The sequence below is a fragment of the Peromyscus maniculatus genome, chromosome 23, assembly GCF_049852395.1.
Source record: "Peromyscus maniculatus bairdii isolate BWxNUB_F1_BW_parent chromosome 23, HU_Pman_BW_mat_3.1, whole genome shotgun sequence".
Classification (NCBI taxonomy): domain Eukaryota; kingdom Metazoa; phylum Chordata; class Mammalia; order Rodentia; family Cricetidae; genus Peromyscus; species Peromyscus maniculatus.
Genome location: NC_134874.1, coordinates 45,458,211 through 45,478,837, shown reverse-complemented (window position 1 = coordinate 45,478,837; position 20,627 = coordinate 45,458,211). Strand labels below are relative to the sequence as shown.

At 48.5% G+C, this 20,627-nt stretch overlaps 1 protein-coding gene across 2 annotated transcripts in view; it reads right to left on the bottom strand.

Annotated features, from left to right (window-relative positions):
- Positions 1-20,627, bottom strand: part of Sdk1 (sidekick cell adhesion molecule 1) — a 968,286-nt gene that overhangs the window by 105,374 nt on the left and 842,285 nt on the right. For both annotated transcript variants that reach the window (XM_006990740.4, XM_076560415.1), the window contains 3 exons: positions 12,221-12,336; positions 10,139-10,328; positions 7,062-7,160 (listed from right to left, as the gene is read on the bottom strand). In XM_006990740.4, coding sequence (XP_006990802.2) covers positions 7,062-7,160; positions 10,139-10,328; positions 12,221-12,336 — 405 coding nt within the window. The remainder of the gene's footprint in view (positions 1-7,061; positions 7,161-10,138; positions 10,329-12,220; positions 12,337-20,627) is intronic.

Genomic DNA, 20,627 nt, shown 5'->3' with positions numbered 1-20,627 from the left:
TTTTCTACCTCCAATCCACTTCCCACACTGAGCTATTACCGAGAGAAAACTCCTCAGCCTCAGGCTTCTGTTTGTACCTTGCTATTATTTTCATCCAATAGATGTGGCATCATTAGTAGGCCCTGCACCCTGGTGTGCTGAACATAAAAATTAACACCCGCTCATCACCCTGACATGCTGAAAAGACTCATTCCCTGGACCACGGCGGTCTTTTCCCTGTATATCCCCAGTGGAAGAGGCAGCTTCGAAGTAGTTCTTTTATTTTTAGAGAATAATGATGGATGGTGTTCAGAGCTAAGAGCGGTTCCGAGGATGAGGCTTCTTATGTAATTATGGTTGCAGCCGGATCAGAAGCATTAGCGGGCAGGATTTCAGCGAGCCGAGGTCAGGAGGCTGCCGTGTGTGTTTGCAAAGAATGGGTACGCTTACTCGAGAGGAGGAGGAGAATGTGGCCCGAGAGAAGCCCAGTTTTTAAGGTTATGGGTGAATTATGATAATGAGGGCATTGAAGAGAACAAGGCCAAGCATGAGGGACATCGATCTGAGGGAAGATTAAAATGTGCAGTGAGAGGCGGGTGCCGGTTTCTGAACGTGCTGGAAGGTGGAGGGGGCAATGCATGCCTAGAAAATTGGCTGGAGGGATGACAGAGGATGGGGTACGATGACACAGCCGTGGGCTACAAGCCTCGTGGGGGTCCCCACTCCTTGATGTCTGACCCCGAGAGCTGGACCAGCTATCTAGGGCTTTGTCTTGACATTCAAGGCAGCTGAGAACCTTTTATGAGCTGTACTGGTGGCCAACAACCAAAGGCATTGGTCTCCCTGATGCTGCTCCGGTCCCCAAAGCAAGGTCATCAGCAGGACATGGTGCTGCTAAGCCTTGACAGCGGTCTGGAAGCTATGATGTCCGCGCTCACACTCACAAAGGTGTCAGAGAACCCAGAAGCAGCTTAAGGGTCCCAGGAAGCCCCAAGTTTAGCCCATGGCATGTAGCTGTAGGTTTACAGATTATCTACTTAAGGGCTGGGAACACAGAAAAGCTACAGCAGGGTTCTCAAAAAATGTTCAGGGTTAGTGTTAGGTCCTGGCTGGAGGGGGAGGGGCTTCTGATGAGTGGGGAAGGAGCGGCATCTAAAGTGTCTGGGCCTGGCTATGGCACAGTTCTGAGGAGGGCACGAGTGAAGCCTGGCTTAACAGTATTCAAGGGTGTGAGGAGCAGTCTGCCAAGTTGGAGCGGGTGGCTATACCCAGGTAGTTCCATACAACCCCCGAAGGAGGCTTCCAACCGCTCAGAGCTCTCCATAGTAAAATATTTACCACACAAACAAGCAAGTGTTTTCTCCCTCCAGGCACCTGGCACTGTTTCATGCTGTTAATCTCTTTGGGAAATGCAAGAACATGTTTTCATAGAGACTGGGAGGGAAGGTGTGAGCTGTGGAGGGGTGCACAGGCTTAGACGACCGCCCAGGCAGCCTGAGCGGGAACATCCTTTTGAGGTAAGCCAGGCAAACAGTATTTCCTTCCCACTCCAGCAACAACATGGATCTTCAGGAACCTGTTTGTCTTTCTTTCCTAAAGCATCCGTGGTCTGTGTGCTGGTTGTAGTGGTGCCCAAGTGATGGGTCCCCCAGACAGCATCTGCTATCACCAGCTGCCATTACAACCGTACTTTAAGACAGTTACTGCCATCTGACTTAGCATTTGTGTGGGATGGTTAATCTTGTTGGCTCTGGAGTCAACTAAGAGGCCTGCCTCTGAGTGGAGGTGTGAGGGGATTCACAGGAAGAACTAACTAAGGGAGAGGGAATCCTCCTCCAGAGTGGGCAGTGCCTTCCAGCAGCCCAGACAGAAAGGGACTGGAGGGAAAAGCAGCGCTCTGCTTGCCTGCCTTTGTTCCTTGCTGGCAAGTGCATCTGCTCTTCAGTCGCTGCCACCCTTCACTGGCATTGGAATCCAGTCTCTTTAGACTTCAACATGGGCTGAGGACCAGTGAGTGGCTCTCCAGGAATCCTTCAGGCCCTAGGCACCAGATGGGGATTTCTGGGGTATTCAGACTCATGGACTGACCAGCTACCCCGTTCTCAGCTTCTCCAGCATGTAGATGGCCGGTGTTGGATTCCCCAGCCTGTCTCTAATAAATTGGCTTTGTAATATATACCCAAATCAATTTTGTTCTTCTATAGAATACTGACTAATGCTGGGTGCTTGAAGTCTGTAAATATCACCCACTTCTTCCCTATGTGTTTGGGATTTTCAGTGATGGCCTCATCAGGACATCACATTAAATTCAAAGGTCCCAGTTAAGAAAATAGTGCAGTGGGTAAGGGCATTGGCTGTGCCCGCATGAGGACATGAGTTTAAACATGTAAAAAGTCAAGTGTGGCTGTCTGTGTATGTCTGTAAGCCCAGCACTGTCGGGGACAGAGAAAGGAGGGTCACTAGAGCTGGTGAGCCATCAGCCTAGCTCCAGATTCATGGAGAGACCCTGTCTCAGGGGAATAAGGCAGAGTCTGACAAAGGACACCCAGCTTCCCCCTCTGATCTCTGTGTGCACACAGGTGTCATACCTAAACACCCGTGTGTGCACACATGCACGTGCAACACACACACACACACACACACACACACACACACACACACACACACACACACGATCAAAGCCCCAGGATCAAAGGCCCTGCAGCCAGAAGAGACAGGCTAGCAAATGGGACAGGAACGCTCACATTTATTGAGCACTGAATGTGGTAGATATTTTTTCTGAGCGCTTCAGTGTACATGCCTACCTCATTGTAAATGGGGAAACCAAGGCCTGGGAATCCAAGTGACTTTTAATAAATGTATTCAGTTAGTAGATGGTGGGCTGAGGTTTTAGCCCAGGCAGTGGGGCTTTTAAGGTCTTACCCATCATCCACTCTGCTTTCTGCCTACATAACGCAGAGCCTCAGATACTGGGAGAAGTACCTGCAGCCCTCTGAGAGTCGAGCCACTCAAACTGCAGATTACAGCCGCTTCCTTTGCTGCACAAACAAATCTGCTTAAACGCATAGCCTTGCAAATAGGTGTGTTTCCTTTGAATTTTTTTTTCCAGACAGGATCTCATATGTGAGACCTATGAGTCCAGGCTAGCATTATAGGTCTCATATGTGAGACCTGTGGCCCAGGCTGGCCTTGAACTCACTCAGTGGCTGAGGATAACCTTAAATTTACTTTCATAATCTCCTGCCTCCACATTCTGAGTACTGGGATAACAGGGGTGTGCCACACACCCACTGTACCCAGAGTTTCACACAGGCATGCACTGCCAACCCCTTAGGGTTTCCTTTGGGCACAATGTCTAGAAATGAGAATGGCTGGGATGGAGGTGGCCCTGCTCATCTTTCCCAAGTGTGGCTCTCTAGCGGCTACACGGGCCACACTTTCAACAAGGACGTGTAAGGGAGGTTGTCCTCACACCGTTTCATTTGTTCAGGTGGTCACAAGCTCTCAGGGTTCCAGGTCTGATGGATGTGACCTGGCATGTTACTGCTGCCTAAATCTCACGTTATGGTGCTTCTGTGATATGCGGAACAAATGTTCCAGGACATTTTGAAGAGTAAATGCCAAAGATTTAGAAGTGAGCTGACAGTCCCATCTGGAAGGATGTCCTCTGTGAGTGCAGAGGAGGGTGCCTGCCAGGTAGAGACACATGGAGAGCAGGTGGCGGACTTGCAGGGGAGTGTGCTGCAGGCTGACGGTCCTCAGTGAGGGACTAGGAGGTGGGATCCACAGGTGGATTCTTTCTTTGGTGGTAGACCACGACCAGGTGAAGTCACTTATAGGCTAAGGCACCAGTGTATTACCCAGATCCCGACTGGTGGGTCTGCATCTTGTGTAGTTATTTAGTTTGATTTGTGTGTGTGTGTGTGTGTGTGTGTGTGTGTGTGTGTGTGTGTGTGTGTGTGTGTGTTTGTGTGTGTGTGTGTGTGTGTGTGTGTGTGTGTGTATGTACTTGTGAGCATGTGCTCGTGGAGGCCAGAGGTCAGCCTTGGTGTCATTCTGCAGGATGCTGCCCACCTGGTGTTTTGAGACAGGGTCTCTCAGTGGCTCGGCGCTCACTGAGTAGGCTAGGCTGGCTGGTCAGTGAGCCATGCCATATTTTGTCTCTTTCTGCCGTACTAGGATTACAAGCGTGTGCCACCAAGCTTGGCTTTTTTACATGAGTTTTGGGGGATACCTTGCAGGATCTATAAAAGTCCTCTCCACTCTCTCTTGTATGACCCCCCACCCCCATGTGTGACCTGTGCAGAGTCTTCATCAGCAAGACCTTCCCCAATAGCCCTCCATCCCCAGAGACTGTATAAACCCCCTTCCCTTAAACACCCGCCTTAACACTGCACCGAATATGCCATCATTTCCAGTGGGACACAGGAAGCTGTATTAGACCCAGTCTTACTGCCCACATGGGGCACTAGGCTGGTTTTAAAACCACATCGCTTACTTCTCAGGGTCTAACATTTTACTAATTATAGAAGCACTGTGAATCTAGGGAGAGTGAACCTTCATTCTCTGTAAACTGTACAACCTGTGGCATTCAATCACAGCAGCAGAAAACAGAGAGGAGGAGACCTTCTATGACTCCTACAGGAGGACCCCAGGTAAGACCCTGGCCCTGTGTTTGCATGGGAGGCCCTGGTTAGCAGGGCAACACTGCAGCATCTACCTGCAGTCCCAGAACAAGGACGTATGCAGAGAGTGGACCAGGGAGTTAGCAGTGCCTGGGGCTGGAGCAGGGGTCAGTAGGATTGGCAATGGGAGTGGGGGGCTTGGGGTAGGGTGGGGCTCAAGGAACCTGCTTCTTCATAGAAAACAGTCTGGAGACCTCTGGGACTCAGGTGACCGACCAGAATTCTATTATTCTGCATCTACCAAAACATTGCCTATTTTACTGTGGCCTTCTGGGGACAACTCCTAGGGAATCATGTATCCAGCTCTGTTGGCTTCATAATGACCTGCTGCCTGCTGCCATGCTGAGGGTAGTCTCCTGCTAAAGCATGGTTTGTCTCTGCACTGGCTACTTGCTCTCAGGCCATTTCCTTACCCCTGGGCCTCGCCCATAGTGCTGGCTCCAGATAAGGCTTGCTATCTTTTTTCATTCAGAACTCATTCCAACAGGGCCTTCAAGCACCTGTAACCTCAGCCACCAGGTTCAGAAGCTCTGGGATCACAGAAATACTTGTGCCTGGTAGCTTCAGGGATCCTGCAATGGCAGGTCAAGGAGCAAACAGGCCATGGCCTCCTTGAGTGGATGACACAGCATAGCATCACTCAGGTCCATCCTAAGGAGGTAAGTGCTCCACAAAACATGCCTTTTGGACCTCCTTCCCTGGGCTGCTGGTGGTCTCGTGGTCGGTCTGTCTGTCTGTCTGTCTGTCTCTCTCTCTCTCTGTGTGTGTGTGTCTGTCTATGTCTGTGTGTTTGTGTGTATGCATTCATGTAAGTGGATGTGTGTGTAGGGGCAACCTTAGGTGTGGTTCCTCAGGTACCACACCTTTGTTTTTTGAGACAAGTGCTATTCACCATTTGAGACAGGATCTCTCACTGGCCTAGGACTTCACCATTTAGTGAGGCTGCCTGGCTAGTGAGCTCATTGGACCCATCTGTCTCCACCTTCACAGTGCTGGGATTACATGCATGTGCTACCATCTGAATTCTTTTTTACATGGGTTTAGGGATCCAACCTGGGCTCGTAGGCTTGCATAGCGAATGTTACTGAAGGAGACATCTCCCCAGTCCTCAATCTCCTTAAAATTTTTTTGTTTTGTTTTTGAGATTTATTTTTTGTTTAATGTATGTGGATGACTTGCCTACATGTATGACTGTGTACCACCTGTGTGCCTGGTGCCCATGGATACCGGAAGAGGGTGTTAGATCCCCTGGAACTGGAGTTACAGACGGTTGTTAGCTGTCATGTGGGTGCTGGGAACCAACCCCAGGTCCTCTGAGAGAGCAGCCAGTGCTCTTAACTGCTGAGCCATCTCTCCAGCCCCTCAACCTCTTTTTAACAAAAGTGAAATACTTTCTTCAAGCCAAGTCTTAGACTGGCAAGATCAAAAGCAGGGAATGGCAGTGGCTTTTTGCCACCTGCTCATCATTTCAGATAAATCATTTCCCTGGAAGTTGCCTACTTTCTCAGAGCCTCATGTGAGTGGGGACCGGGTGGATGTCACTGGTGACTTGGGTCTGCAGTCGTACTCTGCTGTATTCTGGGACCCTTCCCCTGAAATGCGCCACATTTTCCTTGCGCCACACTCTCCAGCACACAGCAGAGCACTTGCCCATGGTCCCCACCGGGCCCAGCTCCGGATCTGTCTGCGCCCTCCGGCAGAAGATGTCCCTTCCCTGCTCCCCCTCCAGACTCACAGTGAAGCAGCACTTCACCCACCCAGCCTCCATCCAGAAGGAGTGGCTCGCAGAACAGTTGGTGACTTGGGACCGTGTTGGTCATGGGGAGACCTGACAAGGGTGGGCCGTACTCAGTCCTGTCTCCCACTAGGCAACAGCAGCAAACATGGGGTCTTTAATATGACGTAGTAAGAGGATAAGTAAGTAAGGTATTGATGGTGTTTTAAAACACAATTTGCTAGTTTTCCATCTATCTTTTCAGAGCTGCGTCTCTGAATGTGAAGCTGAGAACCTGAGGTTCACATGTCATCCCAGGGGGCTCTACCGTGGGTCAGCGCAAGCCTCATGGTGGGATTCAGGTGCCCTTAGGAGCCTGGTCGGCACTGACTGAAAAACTAGCCTGCCATTTCCCAAACAACCACCGGCACAGCCTGTAGTGGAAGGAGGCGGATTACGAATGGGCTTGCCATGGACCATAAACAAATGGAGGGAATTCTGGGTTAATAAAATGTAAATTTCATTCCTTGAGAAAGCCTCAGTGCCCTGCTCAGGAACAAAAGAAGCCTGTGATGCTCTGTGTCCAGGAGATGCTGCTGTTGGCATGATTTGTTCCACCCACCCCATTGTCTGATAGAAACAGGAGAGAGCAAATCTCTCTCCTCCACCCCAGTGTTCCTTACCTAGAATCACACCATTGGGCTCCTCCGGGGGCTGCCACACGATCCGCACCGCAGTTAGCCTCACTTCAGGGAACACCAGCCGCACGGGGGGACCTGGGGCTGAAGGAAAGCACAGTGAGGCAGGGACGTATAGGGTTCTGTGGCCAGCCTCACGCTCTAATGACGAACTCGGGTCTCCTCGGAGGGGGCCCCACGCTTTCATTTTTTAATTTATGTCTCAGAAATTGATTTACCCTTTTAAAACTGTTCATTTATTTATGTGTCTGTGTCTGTGATATGTGTGCATGTGTGCAGCCATTTGTCTGTGGAGGCCAGAAGAAGGCGTCAGATCTTCTGGAGCTGGAGTTACAGGCAGTTAAGAGCTGCCCAATACGGGTCCTAGGAATTGAACACCGGGAGAAGAGCAAGCATTCTACACTGCTGAGTCAGCTTTCCAGCCCTTAGTTTGTATTTTGTATCTGGCTTTTTATGTGGGCTTTAGGGATTTGAACTCAGGTCCTCATGCTTATTCAGCAGGTACTTTGCAGACTCTGTCATCTTCCCAGGCCATGTTTTCAGTGAAGGACTTTGGGACCCTCAGTGGCTCCAGGCGACTCCCCAACGATTTTGCATCCTGACCATCTGGCTTAGAAAACCATGCTGAGAAACGATGCCTCCATGACTTGAGAGGACAGCTCATGGCAACGCTAGCCTGAGGGTCACCTAAGGCTTCGCTGGGTTTGACGTTTGTAGAGCAGGTGACTGGCAACTAGGACGGAGCATATTGACTGTCAGCTGGGCAGGATCTACAATCACCTGGGAGACACACCTCTGGCCATGTCTGTGGGGTTTCCAGATTGGGTTAACTGAGGGGAGAAGACCCATTCTGAATACGGATGACCCCATCCCATGGGCTGGGGTCCTGGACTGAATAAAAAGGAGAAAGCAAGCTGACCACCAGCATCCATCTCTCTCTGCTTCCTGACTGTGGATGCAAAATGACCAGCTACCTCATGTTCCTGCCACCAAACTTCACTACCATGATGGTCTACATACCCTTGAGCTATGAGCAGAGTAAACCTTTTTCCCCAAAGCTGCTTTTGCTAGGTATTTGGTTATAGCCACAACAAAGGTAACCAATACAAGGTGATTTATCCCTTAGTTTCCCCTCAACCACTGAAGAAGCACACTGACAACCAAGGCTTTCTGGCCAATGCCTGCCTCACCTCACCTGCCCTGTCTTAGAAACTTCAGAGCCAATGTTCACAGACGCGTATAATAATTCTTCTGTGTGGTTCAGTGCACCGATAATTTAAAACGCAGTGATGTCTTGTGGAACGATTGAATAATAGGGTCTCAGCCCTCATAAAACATATTTGCTTAAATGGATAGGAAGTTAGTGTGTGGCCAGTGTGAGAGCGTCTCATCAGACTTAATCATGGATTGATTCCCACGCAATGGCCAGGAGCAATTGGTGCAGAAACAGAATGTGGGGAATGTCCATTCTGGGTGGGCGAATCTGGACATGTGTAATGATACCTATGCATGGGTAAAGTAAATGTCCAAAGGAGGCCACAGGCTTGAACATCAGGACTCATTTATAACACCAGGGTGACATAGCAATGACCTTCTGAGCTGTCCCCAAGGCACAACAGATTGTGTCAAAATGAAGAGAGAAGACATGTTTATATAAATAATACAGCAATAAAAGAGAATAATCATTGCCTGACTACATGTGTCCTTTAGAAAGAATGATGGCAGTGGACATTGAGGGACAGGTTTTTTTTTTAAATGTCTTTACTTTCTTTTCATAGCACTAAGCTGAAGCGTGCCCACACAGGTGATTGGTGCAACTTGGACTAACATGGCCAACTATCTATTTCCCCTGTACTATCCATCTACCCCTAACCCCTCACCCTGGAGACAGCTGAAGGATAATCCCACGGAAGCAGTGATGGTTGTGACTGTCAGTGTGACAGGATCTAGAATCACCTAAGAGACAGACTCTAGGCATGTCCATGACAGTTTCGAGATTCAGCTAATTGAGGTGGGATGACTCATCCTAAGTGTGACAGACCCCATCCCACGGGCTGGGTCCTGGACTGAATGAAAAGGAGAAAGTGAGCTGAGCACCAGCATCCATCTCCCTGCTTCCTGACTGTGGATACAATGTGACCAGCTGACTCACACTCCTGCCGCTAGGCCTTTCTGCCATGATGGCCTGCACCCTCCAACTGTGCAAAGAGCCCAAATCAATCCCTTCCACAAAGCTACTTCTCGGACACAGGTCACAGCAATGAGAAGTAATATGGAGCCCAGGCCAGATCGCACACTATGGAAGAGGGGGACAGGGCTCTTTTAATGGAGCAAGTGGAGTAGTGGCTCATTAGCCATTCCAAGGAGATGCTTCAACAGCCCTGTTGTTTTCTCCGTCCTGTCAGACACTTCCGATCCCGAGGTGGGTGTTTGGGTAGATCAGTATTTTCCCCCTGACATATTCATTATGGCCTGTTTAATAACGAACGTGTGAAGGAGCTAACCTTTAAGTGTTTGACATCTGCAAAGTGGAAAAACATATTTACCGATGATTTAGACTTCCATAAAAACAAAGCCAGCAAGATGCGCTTGTTACTCAAATCTGGAAGCACCAGAGCCTGGGGACCCCTGGGTGCTGTCAAATATGCTGCTCTCTGTGCAGGAATGTGCAATTAGCAATCTGAAGGCAATGGTGAGACCTGCCATCCCCATGAGAAAGGACACCCGGGTCCAGTGAGGAGTCTGATCTAGATCTGTAGAGCTGCTACTAAGTGGATGGGCTCATGTCTCATAATCTAGCCCACCCTCACGAGCCCTTGCCCACAGCATAGTTAGGATCGAGATGCCGCACAGTCCATAATCAGGCCGTAAAAACCCTCTCTGGGCTCAAATTAGCCACATAAACACCCAGTGACTGGAAAACAATTTTGTTTTGTTTCCCTCCACTAGAAAAAAAAAAAAAGAAAAGAAATGGTTGAAAATTTACACTAAAAACAACTTCAGTCCAAACTGTTTGGATTGGAAAACTAAGGCAGAAGGGAGTAGGGCCAGTGTGTACTTACTGTCATCTTTGGTACGCTCCAGGACGAGGGGCGAGCTAGGGACTCCGTTCCCGATACGTGTGAACGCCAGCACCTGGAGCTCATACACCACGAACTTGCGCAGGCCAGCCAGCAGGGCAGACTGTGTATGGTTCCCTCGAACCACGTGGCTTCTGGGCTCTGGATCCAGGTCTTTGGCACGGTACAGAATCTGAAGCATCAACACACACATGCAGATGGTTACAGCTAAGTGCGTGCTTGGAAGGGGACTCCCTGTGCACAGGGTACCAGCTCAGAACCAACCGGCAGGGACCACCCAACTGTGGTTTCTCCACAAGGGCAGCTATTAAGGGAGTTTTGGATCTCATTTCCACCCACTGGCATCAAGGGGGAAGGCAGCCGTGAGGCAACTATACTCCAGAAGAGTGGCTGGAATCACACAGCTCTGCCTACAGCTTGGTGATTTGGCTGCCTGGGCACAATTTGGCAAGATCTGAAGCTCTCGACTGTAGCCATGCCAAGTGCTCCCACTGAAGCATGGGCTTGGTCTTGGGCACAAGCCTCTTGCTTCCTATAAATGGAGCTTGGGTCTCCATGAAATCCCTTGATTCCAAAAAATCGGGGTTGCTGCCCCAGAAGACTTGCTCTTTCTTCCTCATGTGAACCCGAGGCTTGCCCACAGGTCACAGGGATGAACTGAGATGTGCTCCTCCAGGGCCTCCTCCTCCTCCTTCTCTCCTCAGTCCTCCCTCTAAGCTTATCCCTCTCTGAATTGTTCTCCAAGGTAAGTGATCCACAAGCTCTAAGAGAAAGGGTCACTGGGGAGACATTAGACACCAGCACAGGAAGCATTTCCCAAGTTGCGGCATGGAGCTCTGTCCACTGAACCCACCCGGCAGGGATGCCACCATGGAGCAGGAGACTTGTCATGTCTCTGTCATAAACTCTGGACCACCATGTTCCCTGGGTGTGTCACACAGCACGGATCCTGAACGGGGCCATTAGAATACTTACGGAGAGGGAATGCATCTGAGCACAGGTCAGAGGAAAGCAGTTGGGATTTAATGACAGAAAGACAGCTGGGCATGGGAGGGAAGCATCTCATCCCAGCACTTTGCAAGACCAGGCAGGAAGACTGCTATGAGTTCAAGGTCAGCTGATGCTGCATAGCGAGTTCTAGGCCAGCCTGGGCTATTGTGGGAGATCCTGTCTGATCATAAAAAGGTGTTACCCACCCCCACACTCCATCCTCAAAGCAGAAAAAAATGCCATAAAAAAAACAGTTACTGAAAGACAAGAGAGAAAATGCCTAAAATCCATTGAGGATACGTGGGAGGCATTTTCTTATTGTTGTACTAGGGACTGAATCCAGGGACTCATGAAGGCTAGACAAGCAACTGGTCATCAAGCCACACCCCAGCCCCTCACTGGGGGATTCTAGGCAGGTGCTCTACCACTGAGCCACACCCCAGCCCCTCACTGGGGGATTCTAGGCAGGTGCTCTACTGCTCCAGTCCAGCAGATTGTCCCATGAGAGCAGCATCACATTATTGACTAGATCCAGAGAAGTCCATTGTGTTGCTTGGGAGATTGGAGCTAGACACAGAGCCAGGGAATTGTATTGGTCACGTTTGAGAAAGGAGAAAGAAATAGGCGGTTTTGAAGATTCTTGGTAGAAGCTTAAGATGGACCGGAAGAAGCAAGGGTAAGTCCAACCATAACAGAGGACAGCCCCACCTAGGGCTATCACAAATCAGCACTCAGAGAAGCAGGGACCATTTCCCAGAAGCCCCTAATTTCACATAGCAACTCTGGGAAGTGACCCCTGTAGTCATTCTCATTTGACAGTAGGTGACAGAAGCTGCATCCATTCATGGTCCAAGGGCCCGGGGTGCCTCAGCCAGAACAGAGAGAGCCAGGGCCTGGCTTGCTGGTCAGGGTCTATCTTGTATTTGCTTCCTGACTGATGCCTGGAAAGCACTTCTCCCAGTCCATCTCTTCCAGACAAGACAGCTGATAAAGTCAGGAACTGGCCCAAGTGACAGATCTGTGACACCTTCCCACCAGCCCCGAAGGCAGAGCAGAGTCATCATAAACCCTTACCTTGTAGCCCAGGATGAGCCCATTCTGGTCCTGCTCAGGGACTGAAGCCCACGTCAGTAGGATCTGGGTGGAGCTCACAGCCTCAGCAGACACATTTTCAGGAGCTGCTGAAGGGACTGCAAAAGAACATGTCACATGATTGCATCAACAGTCTCCAGCCTTCTATGAACAGAGGGATTCACACACAGACAGACAGACAGACAGACACACAGAGACATACACACACAGAGAAACACACAGACATATACACACTGTACACAGACACACACAGACACACACAGAGAAAGACATACACACAGATATACACACAGGCACACACACACAGGCACACACACACACACACACACACACACAGGCTGTCCTTGAAACAGCAGTGGTTCTGAGCATTCTGTGTGGATCAGATAAGCCTGCAGGTGTACAGCACATATGTAAATCTCTTTAATATGAGCAACAAATTCCGTAAATCCTGGGTATTTAGAACTCAATTCTACCTGAGCCTGGTCAGCAAGAAAATGCTCTCCATCTGTTTTGGGTAATAACTTAAAGAGCTGCAGGCTTTTACTCTGAAGAGGAATTCCTCAATTTCATATGGATACGAACTCACTGAGACTGCTAAACATGAAGGTCCCTGAGGGTTGGACAGAGGAGGTGGATGGGGCGGGGGTGATGGACAGAGGACCAGACCCCAGGGATGATGTTTGCTGTATGTGGGTGAGGGGCAGGTGGGGAGCCCTGCCTCACAAAGTTCTGTCTCTAATACCTAATTGAGTCTAATCCCTCCTGATCAGCAGAAGCAGGTGTTATCCACCCCTTTCTGCAGATAAACAGAGAACTAAGGTGGATGTGCTTGTTTGTCTTTTCTATGTTGTTAATGCAGGGGATGGAACTGGGGGGTCTTGCGCATGCCATTGGGCTGCAGCCCTGGGCCTGGAAATCCAAGACTGAAGAAAGTTGCATTTCATTCTAGTTATTGTGGTGTGTGTGTGTGTGTGTGTGTGTGTGTGTGTGTGTGTGTGCATACGAGACCAGAGGGCAACCTTGGTTTTTCTTTTTTTTTTTCTTTTCTTTTTTTTTAATTACTAAGAGGTAGGGATCTGCCAGCCAGATACAGAGGAAGTGGTACTGAGAAGAGGTAACCAGCCACCTGGCAGAAGGCAGAAATTTAAACTTAAGGGGTTTTTTGTTTTGTTTTGTTTATGTTTGTTTTTGTTTTTTTCAAGACAGGGTTTCTCTGTGTTTTTTTTTTTTAAGATTTATTTATTTATTTATTATGTACACAGAGGAGGTCACCAGATCTCATTACCATGTGGTTGCTGGGAATTGAACTCAGGACCTCTGGAAGAACAATCAATGCTCTTAACCACTGAGCCATCTCTCCAGCTCCACAACCTTGGTTTTTGTTCCTTAGTCATAATCCGCTTTATTTTTTGAAACAAGGTCTGTCAGTGGCCGGGGGCTCACAGATTAGTCTAGGCTAGCCGGCCAGTAACTCAATGAGCCCCGGCGATCCGCCTGTCTCCACCTCCCCAGCTCTGGGGTTACAAGCATGGGCTCCAGCATTCAGCTTTTAACATGGGTGAGGGGCTCTAACTCAGGTCCCAACTCAAGTCACTTTACTGACTGAGCCACCATCCCGGCATTATTATTTATCTGTTTTTGAGATGAGACTTGCTAGGTATCAGTATCAATCCAGCCTGCAACTCACTATGTAGCCCAGGCTGGCCTCAAACACCCACATCCTTCCCATTCCATTTCATTTAAACTGTTTTGTTACACAATTGCCTAAAGGCAGTCCTTGTGGTTTTTGACCCTTGTGTACCTAACACAGTTCTCCTACATTTAGGCAATTTTGCCTCATTTAGTTTTCTTTGATGGCACTGACTGTCTCGAGGAGTGTTCCAGGAATCAGATACAATGTGAATATGAACAGCAGTGAACTTTAAAGACAAGTGTTTTTTTTTTTTTTCTTTTTCTTTCTATCAGTGTGTCCCAAGATACCTATGGATGTAGCCCAACACATTTGTAGATGGCAATACATCCAATGTTAGACACTCTGGTAGATAAATCACCACCACTTCAAGAATTTGCTTATGGACCCATTTACATGTCAAAGCCGGCCTACAAAGGAAAGGACAGAGCAGGGAGAGTTCTCAAGTGGTCAGCTGACACACTGCTTCAAAGATGCCTGAAGAGAGCAGAAGGCTCCCCTGGACTTGGGCCTAAAGGTTACACCTTGTCCCAAGGCTTCCATGCTGAAGGAGCGGACCTTTCAAGGCCATCACATCTCAGATGCGTGACAAGGCTTGGGCATCTGTCTATGCCGTGCTGTGTGAGGTGAGCCACTCTGCCAATGGGGCCAAAAAGCTTCACAAGCACACTACAAGCACTCAAGGACAGTGCTCCAGGAAGATCACAGAGATGCAACTGTGAAACAAGGGGGCAGCAGAGGCTGCCGGGGATCCCGAACGGAGCCTCCCATAGAGTGCAGTCCCATGGACCCCTGGACCCGGGCTCAGGCTTCCAGAACTGTGAGGGAGCATGCTTGTTATTCAAGCTGCCATTTGAGATGTTTCTTTTGTTCATGTCTGTCTATGTGTGCACATGTGCATGAGGGTTTGTATTTGTGCGTGCGTGTTTGCGTAAGATAAAATCCAACTTTGGATATCACTCCTCAGGGCAGTGTCCATCTTGGTTTTTGAGACAGGGTCTCTCATGTTTACCTGGGGCTTGCTGATTTAGCAGGCAGACTGGCTAGCGAGCCTAGGGATCCTCCTATATCCATCTCTCTAGCACTGGAATTACAGGCTAGCACCACGTCTGGCTTTTATAGCTGGGTTCTCGAGTTTGAACTCAGGTCCTCATCTCTCCACAGTAATTTCAGACAAATTACTATTACCCATAAGGGCCCTAGACAGTTGTGGAGCTGGATCTGGTCAATATTAGAGCCAGCAGTGTCTATACAAAGAAAAGGGGAAGGGAGGGAGGGAGGTCCCGTCCAAGTCACAACCTAACACAGCAAGCTGCTGGGATGACACTGGGTGTCGGGTGGCATCCACTCTTGCCTCTTTCTCCACCCACAGGAAATCTTTCTGGAGGGGAAATCATGGCAGAAGTTTCTGGCTGTCCACGCTGAGGAACACTAGCTTCCTGTCTAGCACCACAGAGGCAGCATTGTGCCTCTTCCCTCCTAGATTCATGAAGAACCCTCTCCTAACCACTCAGCCTCAGATCACTAGCCAGGACACCCCAAATGTGTCTGTGATCATGCCCCCGAATAAGAAAGCTGTATGTGTACATCCCTCATCCATGCTCTAAGGGTCCCAATAAATTCACTTAGCTCCCCAAGCTGGACTTGGGTAGAACCATCACTTTGGTATGTGGTTGGTATACTGTCTGGGGTGAGCAGTGTTTGCTCTTGTTTCCCTAAAAGAAGCGTGTGCAACAGTCGTTGATGGCTTAACTCAGTTCTCAGAAGTAGAGGACTTGTCTGTCTGGAAACCTGCAGCCACATCTCACTGTGCTCCACCTGCAGGGGCTCCCTGGGGACCTCAAATGCTGCTATGTATGGCTTTGTCTGGAAAACTGCTTACACAGATGCTTATTTTAATTTAATTTTTAAAAAGCGATAAAACGGTACCTTGAATCACTAAGAATGAAGGAGTTGCTATTGGGACAAGTGTGGAAGCATGCCATTTATTAGACTCCATTTTCTGACTTGATTTAAAATAAGATTGCAAATCTCAAACATGTTGTATGCCTGCTACGTCTGTGCTGTGTTCTGAAAACTGTCCCTGTCTGTATATATAGAGAGGCCATCGTCATAGCAACTCAATTGGTCCACCTCTTGGACCCCTACCTGTTTCCTGTGAGGCCAATCTTGACAGCTCTAAGCACCTACTTCTCACTACAGAGCCCCTAACCACAGCATTCACTCACAGGAGGCCCGGCTGCATCCCCAAAGAGCCAGGGTAACCTGGTGACTTAGCCCTGAGCTTTGAACCTTGTAGTTTCCCACCGGGAGAGAGCCTGCTGGGTAGGGTTGTTAAGAACAGGAAATAACATATTGCTAGACTGAAATTTCAGCTGATTCAAATTCCCCTGGGACAAAGCCTACCTTTTTTTTTTTTTTTTAAAGATTCGAAGAATAGTACCCATTATCTGTTCTGAGGTACATTCCACTTCTTCTCCAATTTATCTTAAGTTTTGATATGTTCTTAGAAATTCCCCTTTCATCAAAAACAAAATAGCCCAGCATGCTTATTTTGTCTTTCTCCACCTGTTTTTCTCCCTGCTGTTCACCACTGCTCCTTGTGGTGACTTTTAGGTCTCATTTATCTTTATAATACGTCACAGAGTGTCACAGAACCCATTAGACCACACTTCAAACTATTATTAAACTTCATTTAAATGTGGTTCAGATCGGTTGGTTTTGTTTCTAACCCTTTGGGGCATTTCTGTGGATTATGAGATCATTTACTATTATTATTTTTAAATGTGTGTGTGTGCACACATGTGCACGTACTTGTGGGTAGGACTTCACACGCCATAGCATGCATGTGGAGGTCAGAGGACAACCAGGAGCAGCAATCAGTTCCCTCTATTCTGTGGCTCCGAGGGACTGAACTCAGGTGCCTTTTCTTGATGGCCCTGGTGACATTTTTAAGTCTTGGGGAAGACTGTTTTGATTAACTGATGTGAGAGTGTTTAGACAGAGGTCAGTGGCTTTGGTCTCCTCCCCAGCTCACTCCAGAGCACACTCCCCAGCCTGCAGGGCAGCTCCTGGAATCAGCTCCTGTGACTCTGGGCCCAACAGGAATGATGAGCCATGCCTGTCAGGACGGGGTCTCTCTATGGGGAGGTCAAGTGTTTGGTATTGGTAGAGCCACCGAAGTGAGCGAGCCAAACCTACAGAAAACAGGCACTGAGGCTGCAGCTGAGCTGGTAGCGCGCGGCTCACCTAGCATGGATGAAAGCCCCAGGTCTGACCTCTAGCACTAGGGTGTGGTGCTAATTCACCTGTAATCTCAGTACCAGGGAGAAAGCACAATTAGATTAGGAGTTCAAGGTCACCCTCTGCTACATAGAGAGTTCAAAGCTAATCTGGACTTCGTGAGAATCTGTCTCAAAAAAGGAGAAATTACTGAAATAAAGAGTCCAAATTGCTACAACTGAGGAGGGCATGCTGGTCTGAGGGAGGAGGCTCCCACAGCAGGAGGCTCTGAGAGCTCCATTCAGAAGGCGGGGTCGGGGTGGGGGTGGGGAGGTGAGTCCTCCAGGGCCATCAACACCGCAATGCCATCCAGGGTGTGTTATAATTCACCTGGCACAGAATACAGGGCTGCCATCAAAGTGGAAGCCCACACCCGCTGCTGGTCACTCTCCACTCCTTTCAAACCTCTTTAGGCCAACACAGCTGGGTGTATTCCCCATGTCTATATTTTTGTTTGCGTTGGGCATTTCAGGTCATGAAACCATGTATGCTGTGGTACATTGCATCTGATTTCTTTCACTTAATTCTTTTTTGCAAGGAGCACCCACATAGTTGCAAGCACAAGCATCCCACTCTTCTTATTGTTGATCCCTCCTTTGCATGGACACACAGAACTTTTTTTTTATCCCTTTATTTATCAATTGATGGACAAGTGGGTTCTTGCTACTTTTTGCTATGAACTCTCGTGGGCATGTTCTGGTAGACGGAGGTGTTCAGTTTTCTTGGGTGCTGTGATGACTGATATCAGTTGTCAACTTGACAGGATCTAGAATTCTCCATGAGACACTGGGGCACACTTGTGGAAGACTGTCTTGATTAGATTAGCCCGTATCCTTGCCTGTGAGGATTAGCTAGATTAAGTGTCGATTCTGGGTTTAAGATTTTGCAGCAGGCCAACTGCTACCCAATGTACGAAGCTCTGACTCCTCCATACCCTCGCAAACATGCTATGCGGTGCTTTTTATTTTGACCTTCTTAGGGATATGAAGTGACATCTCCTTATGACTTGGATTTGCATATCCTTCCTGGCTAATGATGCTGAGCCCCTTCCCATGTGACTATTAGCCATTTGTCTCCATCTCTGGAGAACTGTCTGTTCAGACATTTGCTCCACTCTTAATAGGATCATTTGCCTTTTCATTGTGAAGTAAGAGTTCTTGGATATTCATATCCAAACCCCTTGTCAGACATAGCACTTGGAGATATTTTCTTCCCGCTGAGGTTTTCTGCATTTCCTATCCGATATTTCTGATATTCCTATTTAAAGTCCCGGTGCTTTAGTTTTGATGATGCCTGATTTGTCTACTTGTTGTTGTTCTTTGCGCTTTGGGGTTCTGCCTTCAGACTTGTACATTAACTTCTCTCCCAGGAGCGTCCAGACCACATGTACAGTGCATATCAGAACCCACGGCTGACACAGGCACAGGCTGTGTGGCCATCTGTGTCCTATACAGCCTAGGCAGACACAGGTGGATCTCTGTGGCAGGGACTTTGGTCCCCTATAGCACAGCACTGTCTCCACACAGTACTTTGGGTCCTACCTCCAGCATCCATGGAATGACCCTCCTGTCCCTGCCTGGGCATCAAGGGCCAGGTCCTAAAAGGATTTAGTGAAGAGCTGCGGCGAAGATTTCAGTCAATAAAGTGCTTTGATTCTCAGTATTCATATTTTGTTTTTAAAGCATGGGGACTCCTGGAGAGATGGTTCAGGAGTTAAGAGCACTGGCTGCTCTTCCAGAGGACGCAGGTTCAATTACTAGCACCAAGAGAGCAGTTTACAATGGCCTATAACTACAGTTCCATGGGGTCTGATGCCCTTTTCTGGACTCGGTAGGTACCAGGCACACAAGACATACATACATGCAGGCAAAACACCTATACATGTAAGGAAAAAAGACAGGTGTGATGGCTCTTGATTGTAACCCCAGTTCTGGGGACTCCGAGACAGAAAGATCCTCACTGCTCAATGGCCAGCCAGTCTAGAGTAATCGGTGAATTCCGAGTCAATGCGAGACCTTGTCTCTAAGAAGGCTGACCTCTGGCCTCCACCATGTTCATGCATACACGTGTACCTGCACCTATGCACACAGACATGCACACACATGAACACACAAACTACTAGGGAAGATTCACAGTGGCCATTCCAACACAGCTCTTGCTGCTATGGGCGATTTTGCTGTTTTTCCTTTCTGTCCATTGATAAATTTAAAACTTCAAAAACTACTTTTTATCCAAGGCTTTCTAGTTTTCTATCCAAAGTTTTGTTTCTTCAAAGAAATATTTTCTTGGCCTGTCTATTGCTGGGTTTAAAACTATCCTTTAAAAATGTCTCCAGTTCCCTTCCTGTCACAAAGACTCAGCTGATGAAGATGAAAGTGTTTTAGAGCGTCCACGTGGTCACAGCCAAGTGGATCGCTGATACCATAAAAGCTGCAGCTGGAAGAGAGCCCTGGCTGGTCTTGGCAAAGCCCTCTCTAAATCCCGGTTGCCACAATGGTGATTCTTCAGGGGCCCTTACTGGGGGTTGATGGGTTCCCTTACATGTGCTGTGCAATCAGGGTGTTCTTTGAGACTGAGATGTGGCTCTCCCAGGACCTGGGTCTCATCTCCATGCACAAACTGAGCATGGTGGGAGCACACCTGTAATTCTAGCACTTGTGACTGATCCCATGGTAGAGCAGAGCCTGGATCCTTGAATGAACAGCCACCAACAAACAGCAGCCCCACCTCAGATCCAAAAGAATGAGACGTCAACTGCCCCTGTGATGAGCCTTTCAGGGGTTCACTTCCTACTGCAGCCAGACCCTTGCACACACTGTCTACCTTCATTCATGGAGTGCAGGGCCCGATGCCTGGTGTATTAAGGACGTCTCATAGGAAATTTCTGCTTTTTATCATTGGTAATAAACATTATCATTAACTTAAAAAATCATAAAATAAGCCCAGCACCTGTTAAAATTCAAAGGAACGCCTGTGAGTAGGTGATGGTTAATATAGGTTGTCAACTTGATGGGTTCTAGAAGCAGCTAAGAGTCAAGGGCCTGGGCACACCTGTGAAGGATTATCTTGAGTAGGTTGGTCTCTGGCTGGCCATGTGCCATGTCTATGAGGGATTGGGTTAACTAAGATGGGAAGGACCACTTAGGAGGCAGCATCTTTCTCTGTTTGGGGTCCTGGACAGGATATAAAGCAGAAAGTGAGCTGAGCACCAGCATCCATCTCTTTCTGCTTCCTGACTGTAGACGCCATGTGACCAGCTACTTCCTGTTCCTGTTGCCAGGCCTCAAACTGTGAAACAATGTAACATCTTCTTCCCTTAAGTTGCTTCTGTCAGCCTGTTTTCATCACAGCAGTAGGAAAAAACAAAACAAAACAAAAACAAACACTAAGGCAGTCAGACAAAGCCTGTCTAAGCCA